Source organism: Octodon degus, unplaced genomic scaffold (assembly GCF_000260255.1).
Source record: "Octodon degus isolate 3935 unplaced genomic scaffold, OctDeg1.0 scaffold00170, whole genome shotgun sequence".
NCBI lineage: Eukaryota > Metazoa > Chordata > Mammalia > Rodentia > Octodontidae > Octodon > Octodon degus.
The window spans coordinates 4,590,364-4,606,916 of NW_004524746.1; the positions used below are offsets into that span (position 1 = coordinate 4,590,364).

Genomic DNA, 16,553 nt, shown 5'->3' on the forward strand with positions numbered 1-16,553 from the left:
TACTTTCTCTTAATTCATTGAGAATAAAAGTTTGTATTAACATTGTTTAGACATCATGTCTGCATCTTGTCCTTTGAATAACCACTATGAAGTCAACAATATGCAATGTATTAATTATTGTAACTGTCCTACTAACCTGTTTTGAAACTGTTTCATTGCTATTTTATCTTTTTACTCATTAAAATAAAAAATAAAAAATAGAAAAACAAATATTGTCAAATTCATATTATTTTGTTTAGCAAAATATTGTATCTTTTGTAATTTTTTCTGTTTTAATACTATTTTGTACACTCTTAAAAAAATAAAAAGTTTTAAAAGAAGAAATGTTTCCTGATGAGTTGTTTTACATAGTATTTTTATGTAAAAATTTTTTCTATGTTAGTCTTCTAATACTATTTCATGTATTAATAATTTTAATTTTCTTTACCTTATTTCTTTTGACATGGGTGATCACCACAGTTTGCTTTGTGCTTGCCACCTCAAAAACTTCTTGAACTCTAAACTCACCTCATCTGTGTAGTATGCTCCCTGCAAGACTATTGAAATCTGAGTTATTTATTAAAATAAATAGGAATAAACCAGAAACCTGGATGTGTCAGTGTTATTCTTTTTAATCATCTAGTTAACTGTTAAATATTTTACACACAGAGCATTACCTTACAGCCATCTGCCAGAGCAAATCCTCCACCAACAAGAATGGCTATATCCCATGGCATGAATGACTGGAACTCTTTCCAAGTAATCAGTGGAGAATAATCAAAAGCAACTGTGAAACAAAAGTCCTACAGTTAAATATTGATTAAAATATGACAATACAACATGCTACTTTAAAAAAAAAATAGGACTCTAGTTATCTCAAGGAAAACCAATAATATTTCTACTAACTTTTTTTTTTTTTTGTATTTAGTGCAGGGTCTACAAGGTCTCACTATACAGATCAGACTAGTAGTGATTCTCCTGTTTTCAGCCTCCCAACTGCTGGGATTACAGATGTGCTCCACTACGCCCAGTCTCAATCACTTTTTCAGTATGCCCTGGGGGCGGGACTGGGGCAGGACGCAAGCTGGACCAGCACAGCGTGCTGGGGATCAAATCCTGGACACTGCGCTCTGCCTGAGCAGGCACTTTAGTCCCCTGAGCTATCTGGCCAGCCCATTTCTACATTGTTTTTAAAGAGGAGATTTGATCTGGAGTTTGGGCAATTTCCACATAGCCTAAGTGAAACATTATATTATAAAAAACCAAAAAAGTGTAATTTGGAAATATTTTGAAATTTATTTTACGTAAGTCATAACAATGTCATTTATGGTGCAATTCATTTATTGATTACACTACACTTACTTGAGTAGCATAATGCATGAAAATGCACATTTCCTTATTAAGTAAAATGTGCATAACGTGACACAGATTCCAGTAGCATCAGCACAAGATTTTTTAAGTCATAACAGTATTATCAAGGTTCTAGTTTAAAGTTCAGATTAAAAGATTAAATAATGTGCATGAAGGAGTTATGATCTTGCTACTGATTTGTTGATCAGTAAATTCTTTTATGAGCACAATATCCCCACTTAACATTTATAACATCCGTGCAGTGAGATTATATTATTAATACATTTACTTCCTATCCCCTCCCAAATCAAAACTTACCCCCAAATACTCTCAAAACTGCTTTCACAAATGACTAACATCTCACTACAATGTTTCTTAACTAGGTTAAAACTATGTATCCTGTCAGAATGCAAGCATATCTGAAATGTACCTCTTAGCGAGAATTTAACATATTATGCCATATTTGTCACTTTTAAAAAAAATGTGAAGGAGCTTATCAGAGAGGAAAGCATTAAAGAATGAGGGTAGAAAGGTGGGCAGCACTAAGGATTTTTCTGCAGGAGGGAGTTTCAGATGGATCCATTAGAAGCTGAATCCAATCACTGGTTCCTCTACATGGTTTTGCTTCCAATAATTAGAGTTTTCAGGGTCTCACAGAAATCAGTGCTAAATATCGCAACATTTCCTTAACACACAATGAGACCTTCCAATCTCAAATGAAGAACAAAGGGCATTTATTTTTACATGATGCTGTTCATATATATCATGCCCTGAAGGTCTCAGTTGATGATGGACTGTGATTCAGAGAACCAGGTGAGGTAACTCAACTGTACGAGCCCTATTCCTGTCACAATGAAACTAGACAAATCAAAACATATTCACAACTCTATCCTCACCAGTCTATTTCCAAACTACTATAAATCTTTTGTCCTGCATTGACAACTGGGAATCTGACTATTGACAACACAGCAGGTTGGTGTAAGCATAGACATGCCTGGAGCTGATGATTAAGTGTGTGTGTGGGAGTGTACATTCATGCAAATCTGCCCAACTGATTGTCCACATTTTGTAAATACAAGGCGTGCTCCCACTAGACACTGTTTTTTGATCATGGCCCTAGGTTATAGATGTGTAGGATTGAGGTTTGCTTTTCTCCAAGACTACTATGAAACTGTAAATGCTCTTTCTGATGAATCATCAACATTTTTATATCTTCAGCATTTACTACAAGGGCTCATCATGAAATAGTGATTTCTCAGTTCTTGTTTCTATGTTTTCCAATAGTAAGATTAAGGCTAATGATGGCAGTAGGAATGGGTTCATCATGGGTCAAATAGTCTTATTGTAGTGGATCCTTAGAAATCTCACTCCTGCAAAGTTAGATGACCCCTCTCATAGGTGGATGATATTTGCTGACCAACTAAGAGGTACAGCATGCAAGTATGGCCTGCTAAGCCAGAAGCTATGTCAGCAAGACTATACCTTCCAAGGGCTGGCCAAATATCTAAGTGGAGTAAAGTGCCTGCAAGCAGGCGCAGGCCCAGGCACAGGGGCTAGAGGTTTCAATCTCCGGGCCTGCCTTGCAGGCCCCATCCTTGGGACATGCTGAGACAGCAATTGAGACTGGCCCTGGTGGCGTGTGTCTGTAATCCCAGCTCTTGGGAGACTGTAAACAGGCAGATCACTACAAGTTCAACCTAGTAGTGAGACCCTGAACACCCTGTAGACCCTTCCCTAAAATTAAATAAATAATAAATAAAAAACTATTCTTTCTAAGTGACAATGGAAAGCAATTAAATTTTACATTTGTTGGCTTTTATATCAAATTCAATCAGTTATAAGTGATACTTAACCGATTTCTCCTGTAGATGTAGTTTTTGTCATTATCTTTGCTGGGATCAGGAAGAAAAGTAGTCCTATAATTAATGCAACAGTTGAATCTGTTACAAAACCAGAGTACCTGAAAAACAAATGTATATTTTTTGAATGGGATTAAGAATTTACATGTCCTAAAATAGTAATAACATTTAAGTGATTTCATGGATTATGAAACATTAAATGCATTTATTTCTTTTGTATGATATGCATGTAAATAGTAAAATTGATTTCCAAATAAATGACATAATTTAATTAGAACTGATTGTGCAGACCATATTTCCATTATTTTCATATATTTCTTATTATTTCCAATATCACATGTAAAGACATTAACCTAGTAGACCAACAAGGCAAATTTTCCCTTTTAGGTAAACTTCCAGATTTGTTAGCCAATTTCTGCTTTGAATTCTTTCTTTTAACTCTATTGGAAAGAATTGAGTTTGAAACAATTTCTATACCAGGTAAAATAATTGATTTATATCATTTTATTGATTTGTGGCAAAGCCTGTTGTTGCTAGAGTTTTCTTAAATTATTTATAAATTGCAAAAAATGAAGAAAAGAAATTGATTTGTTTTCTAGAATTTAACACCTCCTTAAGCATATCATACAAATGAAATCAACCCATTTAATGTTTTGCCCGCTCTGAAACTCAATCCAGTATTAATTAATGGAATGGTTTATGAGATGTTCATAGATGATCACTGTACAAATGAGGAGTGATTCAGGGCCAGATGGGTCTTAGAATCACCAGGCCATTCCAACAAATAAGAAGGTTCCCAGAAACATCCACAGTTAGGAAGCATCTGGAGACGCGATGTAAATGAAACAGGCATAAATAATGAGATTATAGTTTTAGAAGTCAGTAATATTAACTAAGTACATTTTCATCACCTCTGTAAAGATAACTCTTCCCTCTTGAAACCAGTAAAGTTTACATGCTGTGGAAGCTGCTTACCTCTCATAATCTACCTGGAAAACCTAAAGAAAATTAATTGTCTTTCTCAATGTAACAAATTTTAAAGAAGCTATTTTCCTTAAATATAGATTTACTTTCTCTTTATTGACTAAGAATCAATCATGGCATAATTTATTCCGTAAACTTGACAAATACGTATCAGTGTGACTTATATTTTAGCCATAATTTTTGGAATTTTTGCCAAATTAGGTCAGGAAACATGTAACTGGATATTGTTTTATATGAAAAGACATATTGAACTCAGTCCAGGTTCAAACAGATGGAATCAAAACATTAGGTGGTAGATATAAATCTTAATATATCACACTAACTTTAAAAATTTTGAAATCCTGAAACATCTACATAACACCGAATACATTTATTAAATAAAATTAAGGTATAAATATTGAATAATTTCTTTTCAGAGCACCTAAAAAAGTATTAGTTTTTTGGGGGGCATGTTTGTAGCTTGTACTAGTATATTCATCATAAAGAGTTGGCACACATACATGACATATTGACTCTTTTTCTACCCTCCTCTCCTTCCTCCATCCCTCCAACTCTCAGTAAATAATGAATTAAGTGATGCCAGTTTTATAAAATACTTAACTTACACAAATTTTGTTTGCTTTGGGTTTGTCATTAAATTTCTATTTCAAATTCCATCCTTAAATCCTTGTTACTTTTCCTATTGTTTCCTATCAGTTTGCTAGGTGACATAAGGACCTGCCCATAGCAAATACACTAGTTTCCTGCTACAAACAAAACAGCTCCTTAATTACATTATACTTCCATAAAGAAAAAAAAAATAGTCAAATACATTAAATATCCTCTTGGGGTTTTTTTTTGTGTGGTTTTACTAGCTTTTGTTTGATTTCATTTAACTTTGACCCACTAGTGTTTAGAGAGAGATTTTCCCACCTAGAATGGTAGGATTTCTATTTTTAAAGTGAGACTTACCTTTCTACATTGCTCTAGATACTATTATAAAATCATAAAGGGCTAATTAACTATTAAACAATAACTTGCCTTAAAAAGTAGATGGCATTTTTTTTTTTACTTAGATGTCTCAAAATGAAAAATTTTACTCCAAAGGGAAATAAAAATGATTTTAAAGTGGAAGCAAATCCTCTAAAACCACATTGTATTGTTAGACTTGTTGGTCACTGGGAATCTGGATTCAGGTTTTGCACATTTGAAAAATATTGGCAAGGCTGGTAAACCCAGAAGGCTGTGATTCTGGGAGGGAAGAGTTTCCTTGTTCACTTAGCCAAAATACATCTGATTCAAACAATTTTAGTTTTTTCCCCTGTGAATTTTTACTGGGGAATATTAAACAGGAAATCCAAGCCACATATCTGCTACTTTTAGTACTTAGAGTATTTTACTAAAAGATAAATGGCAAATAGAAATGTCAAAACCAAAGTACTTATTTTGACATGTAAGATGGCTCTTAACTTAGAAAATGTTGCTATAGTCTTTCCCTGGCTTCACAATATAAGACACTAAGAGGTAGAAATACTTCTGATGGACTTCTGCCTTTAGTTTTAAAAGTCAGTCTTTTTACTTATTCAGGAATTCCTTAGGAATGTAGGTCAAATTTGTAGCAAATTAGCACAAAAATATTTTGAAAGACAAGATATTGAGCCCAATAAATAGTTTTCCATAGAAGTAACAACAAAGCCTTAAATTGGTAAAAAGCAAAGAGCATAAATTTATGTATGATTATTAAGAAGCATTGAGTGAAACTTATTTCACACAATAAACATTTATATAAAAAAGGAGAAATGAGACTCTTGCAAACTTTCAAACTTTTGGAACAGCTGAGGAGAGAAGCAGACTATAAATTAAGGCGGTCTGACAAACATATCACATAATACTTACTTTGCAAAAAGTACAGACCAACCAGTAACAAATCCTGGATCCCGGCTGAACCATAGCAAGGCCATTGCAATGAAGAGGATCAAGGTCATAATTTCTTGATACCTGTAGAGAAATTCTTATGCTGTCATTTATGTCTTACAGGGTTTCTGTGGAAGTCTATGACCTATAAGCAAGAGTAATCTCAGAAGAGTGCCAGACATGGTAAGAACTGGATGTGTCAATAATTTGAAAACATCAGTACAGGTGGAAAAGGCCCTTCCTCCTTTCTCGGGACTTGCAGTGTCTTGACATTTTACCTGGCCAATTTTAGTAAGGTGGTGCTAGATAACTTGTCAAGTTGAATTATATTCAAAAAGTTTAGCCAATTTGGAGGCCTGATTAAATGTTATAAATATCTTGAAGACAGTTACATGCTTATGTGCTACTAAGAAACTACCTGAAGCCTGTACAGTATCTGTGGAGTGTGTGTGTGTGTGTGTGTGTGTGTGTGTGTGTGTGTGTGTGTGTGTAAAGCTTACCTCATTGGCCCAAGTTTTTCGTATTCTTGTTTAATCACTGCAGCGCAAGCTTTTTCTTTAGCTGTTCTGGTTTTGCCACAATTGAACATCTCCTTAAAACTGAAAACATTTATATTTGTTAAAGGAGTCTTCCACCACTATGCCCTTTGATGATAGATACATGGTAAAAACTTCATAAAATATGAATCTTCCTGCTAATAACCACATGTCACTCTGTTCTGCCCATACATCTCCTTGCTTCTTTGAGTGTTCTCTGACCTCCCTACTATTTTGCCTGCTTTGGTCACTTTTCAGTGCTTAATACTTGGTATATTTTCCATGACATCTGCTGTTTGATTCCAAATACTTTTGCAACACTGGAATTTGTCATGTGCCATTCATCTCTGTTTAACACTTTATTATATATCATTACATTGTATTTTAAAATATATTTATTATGCAACTTAGTTACTAATTGTCCTACATAAATAAGTTTTTCTTTTATATGTTTTACAGTGACAATACCATGGAAGTTTTCTTTGGCCTGTGGTCTCTTAATGCCAGTATACACAATACACAATCAATTTGCCAACTCAGTAGTGCCTCTGGAAAATTTATCAGACAGTTCCTGTCAGATTCATTACATTTCATAAAGGTGTTTAACTGGAGCTATACACTAGGGCAGGGAAGTTGCATATACTATTATAGTGGACAGAGTCCAAATGACTTATTTTCTCTAAAATCAGCCTTATTATGTGATGCTTTCCTCTAAGTTTCTTCTACCTGATGTAATAATAGCATCCAAAATCTTCTAGCTTATTTCCAATGAAAACTGACACTTACTGCTTATTCTCATGATCCTTTTTCTGCAACTAATATGTCTCTCCTGAAGTCCAGGGTTTTCAAAACCTTAAATGATGTGTGTGTGTGTGTGTGTGTGTGTGTGTGTGTTGCTGTTCTAGATATAAATTAAAAAGAAAAACCCTCTAAAGGCAGGAAAAAATGAAATTTCTAAGTTCTTAGAGGTTATCTTTTGGAATAGAGCAGTTCAGTTTACACTCTGTGTAGATGTAGAAAGTGGGGGCATTTTGTCTTGTAAAATTTCAGGGGTCAACTACATGCTTAGAAGAAGAGAGTGAGAAGGTAGATTGGGACAGTGAGAAGGTAGTTACCTCAGAAAGTCTCATGTTGTGCTTTGATTATTTGTTTTGTATTTATTTATTTTACTTTGTTTGATTTTATTGCTTCATATAATTCAGCTAGACAACCTTGTTTAGGATGAGATTTCCTTTGAAGGTGTCCATCTCCTTACTTCATAAGTCATCTATCTGATGTATTCATAATACCTCATGTATGTGCCTCAAGACTCATTAGATATTGTTCAATTTATGATCAATGAGGGCATAATTACATTTTAGAATCTCAATTAAATTCCTAATGGGTAATTATTCCCAGCCAAAACTTTTGTCCTCTGACAAAACATAAATGCTGTTATAAGAAACTAACCTATGGGCTACCTCGAGAGCTATGAATAGGAAAAGTATAGCTGAAGAGAAAGGTAAAACTCTTTTTCTAATGAAAATGATCTATAAGTATTTTGCCACTTTGGCTGCTGACAATAAGCAGCTCAGTCAAATCCCAGTTGGCTTTGCTACACAGGAAGGTCAACGCCATCTCAAAGAAATGAGGACGCGTATGACAATGCGCTAACCTCTCCATTTCAATCCCTTTGCAGGCACTGACAGATGAGCTTCTCTTCTGAAGTATGTTGGAGTCATTTATAATGGGCAAGCTGACTGTGCTAGCAGCCAACACGCTAATCAGAATGCATGGCATCCAGCTAAGGGAGTAGCTGATAATTTCTAGTTGTCTACCTTAAACCTCGGAGGTGAACACCCTGGCAGAGTGAAAAGGACACTGAAAAATTAGCTGCAGCCTGAAGCTGTTCAGTGCCTAACCAACAGTGGACAGCAAGGGGACTGTTGAAACATGCCACTGATCATGACTTACGTATTTCACATCATGTGCATGTGCTTCACGGGATTTTTCCCTCCTGCAGAACATATTTTAATACATCTGTCCTTTATCTTATTTTTCCCTTCTAAGTGGTAGGCTGTTTTAAAATAAGAACAACCAGTGCATGTGTATTTGATAAAGTCAGTACACGTAGCAACAAAGAACAGAAAACCGTGTGCCTGTGGCTGGAAATTTTCTCAGCTGACTTGGGATTCTATTCTCTGTAGCTGGCATTTCTACCTGTGCCATTGAATAGGCCCCCAAAGGCTCAGATTTCCTGGGAGGAGCTCTTCTCGTGCAGCTGGCCTCTTCCCACTGATGCCCACCTGCTGAAGGCAGTGACATTCCACACATTTGCTCCGGCAGGAGAACTGCCACATGCTGATCCTACAATCTGTATAGATTTTTAAAAAATCATCAACACCATCTTCCCTCTACTAACACAATTGGACAGTTCTGGAGAAAGATCAGGAAGGAGAGTCAAGAGGGGGAGGGTCAGTCCTTATGCTTCAAAGGTTGGAAAATGCAGCACTGGCAGGGAATTGCATACAGCCATACTGTTTTCCTTTTCAAAAGAAGTACAAAGGACTGACTTTGGCCTGGCTTGGTGAATAGTATACTGTTTTACTCATGGTTCCTTGAAATTATTGAAATACAACTATCTACAAATGAATTTGAATTATTTTATTTTTCACGAAAAAATCTTCAATATTTGCCACAGAATTATTTTGCCTCTTTTGAGTATTATTCAATGTACTGATTGGAATATTATTAAGTGAACTGAAAAAATTCAGACCTCATTTTAGACTTTGCTGTGGAGCTCTTCATAACATTCACTGCTGGATTGTCACCTAAGTCACAGAGCACATTGGTGCTTCTGAGTCACCAGCTAAAATCCTAGTCAAAGTTATTTGAAATCCCTTTGAATACATGTTGGACATTTGGGTTGCATTAGCAGGACTTCATTCATCTTGTTTCTTACCTTGGCTTCTTCCACGTGTTCACACTGGGATCCATGTGTGTTGGAAGGGACCTGACTGATCTTGTGGGAAAGTGCTATTGTTTTTACAGTGGAGGACACCACATGTAACAATAGGTCAGGACTTGCAAAGATTACGCATCCTTGCCATGAGAAGCCCCAGTCATATTCCTGTTGTTCTCATACCTAATTCAATGTTCTTTCTACAGAGAACAGCCTCGGGTCTTTATTTTATCTTTTATTACAGAGGTGGTATCATTATTTTGGTGCTAGGACAAAACAGGAAGACTTGCAGGTTATATGTGAGAGTAACTCAAGAACTCAAGAAAATCCCCATATTCTGTCAAGTAAAGGGGTCAACTTATAAAACCTTTACTCTCATAAACTGGACTTAGCACTCATCATAAAGAGTTCCTTATTCCTCTCTGTTATTTTATGTCTTATTGGCTTAATAGTCAAAGAACACTTGGATAGGCTTTCCTTTTAAATGCTGTCTTCCATGGCCAACCTAGTTTAATGAAGATTCTAGTTTAGCTTAAATGTGTTCTTATGTGTTTATCTGGTGGGAAAAAAAATAACCTAATCAAGCACATGTGATGTAAGGAAAAAAGCACTGGATACAGAGTTAAAAACTTGGAATTTAGAGACTTTCACTGATCTTAAAAACATGAATATGTTTACTTACTTGAATCCTAGAAAAAGCCACTGAAGCCAGATCCAGGACAACAGTAGAATAATAATCGCAGCTGGGAAGGAAAATAAAAACCACGATCCAAAGTTGAGGCACTGACAGTCAGGGTAGCGTCTGTGTGAAAGCAAGAGAGGATTTTAGGTGGAAGAACAAGTAGAATTCTTTCCAGCAGCCATGTGCATTGGTCACTGTCATCTCTACTGCTCTTCAGCCAGGAAGAAAGTCCTGGGATAGTGGAAGAGTTTACTTCTTGCCTAGCTTCTGTAACTGTGTATATTATTTCTGTATCCCACAAAAGCAAGAGTGGGTATGCCTTAATTTTATCCCCTTTGTTCAATCTCTAAGAAAATGCTTGGACAAAACCTTAATGAAGATTTATTTAATGAAATACATAAAAAATGGGTGTATGTAGCATGGGGAATTGTTAGGACCACACAAGAAGACAGCTACCTCATTATGTTGCACACGCATAGAATTTACAAAAGTGAACAGTAGAAAAGTGGTTCCCACAGGCTGGCATCAGTGTCTGGGAAGAGAGGCAGAGAAAGGCTGATCAATGGGCACTAAGCTACCGCTGGATAGGAGAAATCAATTATGCTGTCCCATTTTACAGTAGGATCGATACAGATAATGATAATCTGCTGTCTACTTGGAAAAAGCTAGAAAAAAGATTTTGAATACTTCCCAACAGAGAAATGATAGTGAAGAGATACAGATGTTTAGCTTGACTTCAACATATATGGAAGCTTCAGCTGGTACAACCTAAAAATATATGATCTTTTATGTGTCGATGCATTAAAAAACAACTTGGTTGGTGTTAAAATGCCATATATTGAAATGATGAAATCTGCAGGAAGACAGGTCATCAGGAAACAGCTGAGAGCATCGCGAGAGATAAAGAATGCACTGTGGATATAGGAGGAGGTCTTCAGAAGAGTGACAGGGAGAGAGGAAACGGGGAGCAACAGAGAAGAAAATAATCAAAATAGGCAGTATGATTATATCAAGATACCATAAGGAATCACATTTTTCAACACTATTAATATATACCAAAAAGGAAAAAAGGATGCTCCTGTGGCATTCCAAATTGAGGTGTCCTTTAGTGGCAGTGCTGCACAGGCAGCTGGGTAACTGAGATTAGAATTCAGAGAACGTGATAAAGCTGGTAGTTCATGACATCATAAACCATGGAAAGGGGTGCGGTAATACCAGAAATGGAGATGGAGATGAAGAGGGACCGACAGGGTGTTCTGGGATGTGCTAAGTGTTAGAGGTCAAAGAGAGGCATAGGAAGGAGCAGATGACCTAAGTACTTTGATTCAAAGAAAGAGCCTGTGAGAAGGGCATTGTGTTTCCATTTTACACAGGAAGAACCTGTGGGGGGTTAAATGGATTGGTCAAGGTCACAGCATTTGCAGTCAAGCTGTATTTTCAAATTGATGAGGTTTAGTTTTAAACACAACCTGTTTTTATTAAGCTGTGGCATCCTCAACACCAGCTACCAACTGAAATAGAAAATTCCATATATGGTGGTGCAATCATTTCTGTAATTTTTATAAAATATCTCTAGAAACCAAAAGTTGTATTATAGCTTATAGATATTTCAATATATAATATAACCTTTGGTTTCTAGAAATATTTTATAAGAATTACAGAAATAATTGCAATACAGTTTGGAGACATATCTTGACCTAAATCATGTGTGTTTAACTCTTAGCACTTTAGAAAGAAAAAGTTGTCACTGTGGTTCTTATGACCACCCTTTGTGAAAAGATGAATAACTTTAATACCAATGAAACACACAGACATCTCTTCAAGAGAATAGGTGTAGTCATGGAAATTTGCAACACTGAAATAGCTTTTGGTCATTTAGAATCCCAACAAGCAATTGTCTGCGCTGATTACTGTCCATTTGATTAATGGCTGTTTTGATTATTTCTGAGTCAAAGCCACTTTCAGTTTTGGATTTATGTATTTCCTGAACTTTCTGCTCAAAAATGTTGACTACTTGATATTCATGAGCCAGACTTAGATTTCTAAGTGTGATAGTGAAGCTAGGAGCAGCAGCGATACCAGCGTAGAGCACTGCTGAGGGAGAGGCGTGTAGTGGCCTCGCCAGGCCGTGTGCATGCTGGGCGTTTTCTCCTCACGGTAATTAGCTTTAGCACTGCCCTCATCTTACAGATGATGAGCCTGAGGCTTACATAATTTCAGCTAATATAAAACATGCTTAAACTCTGAATTAAGATTGGAGCTCAAACTCTGCAGTGTACACATTTCTTTTATAATAGTTGATAAAGAAATTGTTTCTGAAAATGTGTATTATTTATATATGAAGAGAAAAAGCATAGTAACGTTTGAAGGTGTTATTTTTAGATAATTGGGCTACTTCTCCAATTCGACTTAGTAAAGATGAAAGGGTCAGCAGATGAATGTAGAATTAATAGTAAATATAAGCACATTCATTTTACTGAACTTTGATTTATAACTCATGAGACAGTAGGCCCTTACCTATCCAGTGCCTGCAGTCAGCCATTATCTGAAAATGCTAATAGTTTTTTTATTCTTTATTTTATTAAAGTACATGTTTTACAGTGTAGAATGATGGCATTCATTGTGGGGAGTTTGTACATAACACATTTTAATTGTTTTTCTTCCCACCCATGATTAACCCTCCCTTCATCCCACCCCTCCAACTCATAATCTTTTTCTCATTTAGAAAAACATCTATTTCCAATTTTTATTTGACTCTGTTTTAAAAATCTTTTTCCATTCCTTTCTACCTCCCCTTCATCTCTTGTTCTCCTTCTCGTTTGAAAAAGATCTCCTTACATCCTATCACTTATCCTTTATTTTGCTTTTTATTTATATTTTTAGTTTCTCATATAAGAGAAACCATGTGACATTTAAGCTTGTGCATGTGATTTATTTCAGTCAGTATTATGGTCTCAAATTACACTTATTTACTTCAAGTTTAAATACCTCAAGTTTATCCTGCCTTTTGGCAGAGCAGCATTCCATTATGTATAAATGCCACATTTTCAATATTCATCTTGTTGATGGACATTGATTCTTTCAAGACAAAGATAAACCATATACATACAACATTTATTAAAATATATTATCATTGTCTTATTTAATTTTTTACTTCTATTAATCTTTCATTATACCTCCCCCACCCCCTTTAGAGGCAAGGTTTCCCTATGCAGTTTAGGCTGTCCCTGAACTCACTTTGTAACCCAGGCTGGTCTCAAATTCACAGTGATCCTCCTGCCTCAGCTGCCTGAGTGCTGGGATTACAGGCCAGTGCCACCATTCCTGGCTAATTTATAAATGAAATTTTAAGGCATGTGTGCACAGGTAGAAAATAGTAACTGTGTGGCTGAGTACTAGCTGGGGTAGTAAGCGATGCTGGAGATCTTGGAACACATCTCTGCAGAGAAGCGGGGGGCAGAGCTACTGCAGTTTCGCCACACAATTTGTAACACCAACTGTGCTCATCACAGATAATACATCTTTTCTTCCCCCAAGCTGTTTTCTATATACACAATTTCACTACTGACACCTATAAACTAATACACTGTGATAACTAGCAAGCTATGGAATTTTACTTGTAATAGTCTTCCATTCTCTATAAGTAGATCATATGTGTGCCATTAACTACTAACTATTGTGTTGGTAGATGGTATTGATGTGTCAAAACTTCTCCACTACAAAATAATAATTTTTCCTAATAACATGCTTTTATTCATTTTGATGTAAAAAGATCATTCAAGGGTTCAGATAATTTTCCTAGTCATTATCTCATGTATGTTTCAGCAGTTCATCACCACCAATAGTTATTGATCAACTTCTTCATGATTTGTGAGCTTAAAGGAGAAAGCAGTGATTGATTCATAAGCATGGTGTCACCAATGGTGCCCGTTGTACCTGCGTGTGGCTAAGACAAGTTTTCTGAAGCATAAGTATAGGTTATGATAAGAGGAGATGGGAATGGTGGCTATGAAGAAATTGCAGTGTTTTGGTGGGTGCTGCACACAAATATGGAAAGATGCTGACAGAAGATGCTGGTCTCTCAGGAGTAGGAAGTAGTAGGTTAATTCCAAGGTGGCACTTACTAAAAATAGTGTAAAGGAAGGAGAGGATGAGGTGATGAATAGAAGATTCTACTAGGGGACAAAGAGAGGGTAGAGAGGGCTGAGCAACAAGCAATTTCCTGACAGAATAGCCCATAAAAACAAAGCAAATCTTTAAGGTTGTATCAGAAGATGATGGAAAAGGAAGATTTCCAGAATACCCCATTTTAAGGATTTGACGAGGCTAATGGTGGAGATTGGAGAGTGGAGAATTTAGATAGCATAGGTCCTCCATTCTAAGATTAACTATAGATTATAATAATCATGTACCACATAATTTTAAAAGCCAGAAGGATTTTGAATGTTTTCCCTACAAAGAAATAATAGATTTGAGGAAATACAGCTTACCCTGTGTTGAACATTAAATGATGTATGCACAAATAGGAAACATCACATGAGACTCCACAAATACACAGAATTTATGTCACTTAAAAATGTCTGCAGGAGACATGTCATATTTATTAATGAGACAGGTCACTAGCTTGGATTAGTTACTATTACTCTAAAGGCCCACTTTGCAAGTTATACATGACCTGCTCATGAGGCTGACAGTAAGGGAACAGTTTCGCCCAAATCCTGCCTTGCAGGCTTTCCAGTCATCGATGTACAGCACATACATCTATGTTTTAAAAAGAAAATGTGACAGGACCATGTAGGTACCCTTGAGGTCATTCCTTATTTCTGGCAGGATTTTGCCCATGTTGCACCCTCGCTTGTGGCTGCAGACTTGGGAGGCAGCAAAGCTCAGAATGGCTCAGGCCATCTGCCCGCAATTCCTGGGTCCTTGGAAACCTAGGAGTCCCCACTTACCACGCGGCTGTACACGTGGGTCTATGTTTTTGTCTTTTGTTCTTGTCATCCTACTGCTATCAAGAAGGAGGCTATATCTTTCTTTTCTTTTTTTACAACTAATATTTGTACTCTTGCTTTAAATTCCTCTCTGCTCATCCATGACTCTTTTTTCTGATAAATATATTTCCTTCTCTTCTTTTTTTATCTGAAACTCCATGTGTCTCTCTTTTCACTGTTTCTTTTCCCTGAGGTACAACCAAACTGACATCTCACCCTTGTTATAAAAGAAATGCTCTGCCTCTGGTCAAACACTGTGTGGTTTTTTCTTTTCTTTCCTTGTCAAACTTGTAGGAATCATTTAAACTTGGTGCCCCATAGACTGTATACTCCACCTTTGCCCTGTTCAGTCTGATGGCTGCCCCCCTGCCCAAGCCTCCCCAAATCTACCCCCTTCTAGGACAGCATGGAGAACACAATAGCCCCTTGGCTCTTTCTACCCCAGTGTGCCCCTAACTCATCATCTGTTTTTAAAATGGCTTTTCTTTTGGCTTTCAAAACATATGCTTTTCATTCTCCTGCCTTGCTTAACATCTCTCATCTTCTTCCTTATGACTATTTCTTAAGAGTCTATCCGTGCTGGAGTCTCTTAACATCTTCCCTTAGGTAACCATTTTATGCTTAAGAATTTAGTGTTCACTTTTGTAGACATGCCCTCCTCAGTTTATAACCGACTCATACAACACACTTTCAAAACCTGCTGCAGATGGCCTATGCCTGGGCTGTCAGTCAGCCATGCCCATGTGCCCAGATTCGGTTTCTGGATTTCTCCAGTGAACCTGCACCTTTCCTCACCTTCTCCACAAGTTCATGGTAATACTATCTAGCCATGACATAGACAAATATCCCCAGTGTTACCCTAATGCCTCCTTACTCTAAAATCCTTATTCTTAATCACTAAGAATCATCTGATGATGCAGCATCTCAAGTCTACATCCTCCTGTCTCTTCACAATTAGCTTTGCATCATTTGCCAGCACCTTGGAAATAGACTCCTAGCCGGTTTCCTGTCTCCAGATGGGTAGGTTGCCAGTCCATCTGCCTACTGCTGCTTGAAGCTGGAAAACACATGCGCGACTCCACACCTTTCCTAAACAGCCTGCGGCAGACTTTTAGGACTTTGGTTTTATGAATTATTTGTACTACTTCTCTGTATGGATTTCATTTTGCTTCATGTGACATTGTGTCAAATCATGTGAACACACTTTCTCTAGTGAGCAAGGAAGTCCCTTTCTTTCTCAGCATGCTTTTTCTTAAATTGCTTATTGCAGTACACATGAAAGATGCAGGGGGGCAGGGAGATGGCTCAGTGGAATAAGTGCTTCCCTGGCAAGCACGA

General features: G+C 36.7%; 1 protein-coding gene across 1 annotated transcript in view; it reads right to left on the reverse strand.

The window, feature by feature from the left end:
* The window catches only part of Slc13a1 (solute carrier family 13 member 1), a 117,016-nt gene that overhangs the window by 24,983 nt on the left and 75,480 nt on the right, over nt 1–16,553 (reverse strand). The window contains exons 8-12 of the mRNA XM_023703423.1: nt 10,225–10,344; nt 6,566–6,664; nt 6,048–6,149; nt 3,183–3,289; nt 657–766 (exon numbers count right to left, since the gene is read on the reverse strand). Coding sequence (XP_023559191.1) covers nt 657–766; nt 3,183–3,289; nt 6,048–6,149; nt 6,566–6,664; nt 10,225–10,344 — 538 coding nt within the window. The remainder of the gene's footprint in view (nt 1–656; nt 767–3,182; nt 3,290–6,047; nt 6,150–6,565; nt 6,665–10,224; nt 10,345–16,553) is intronic.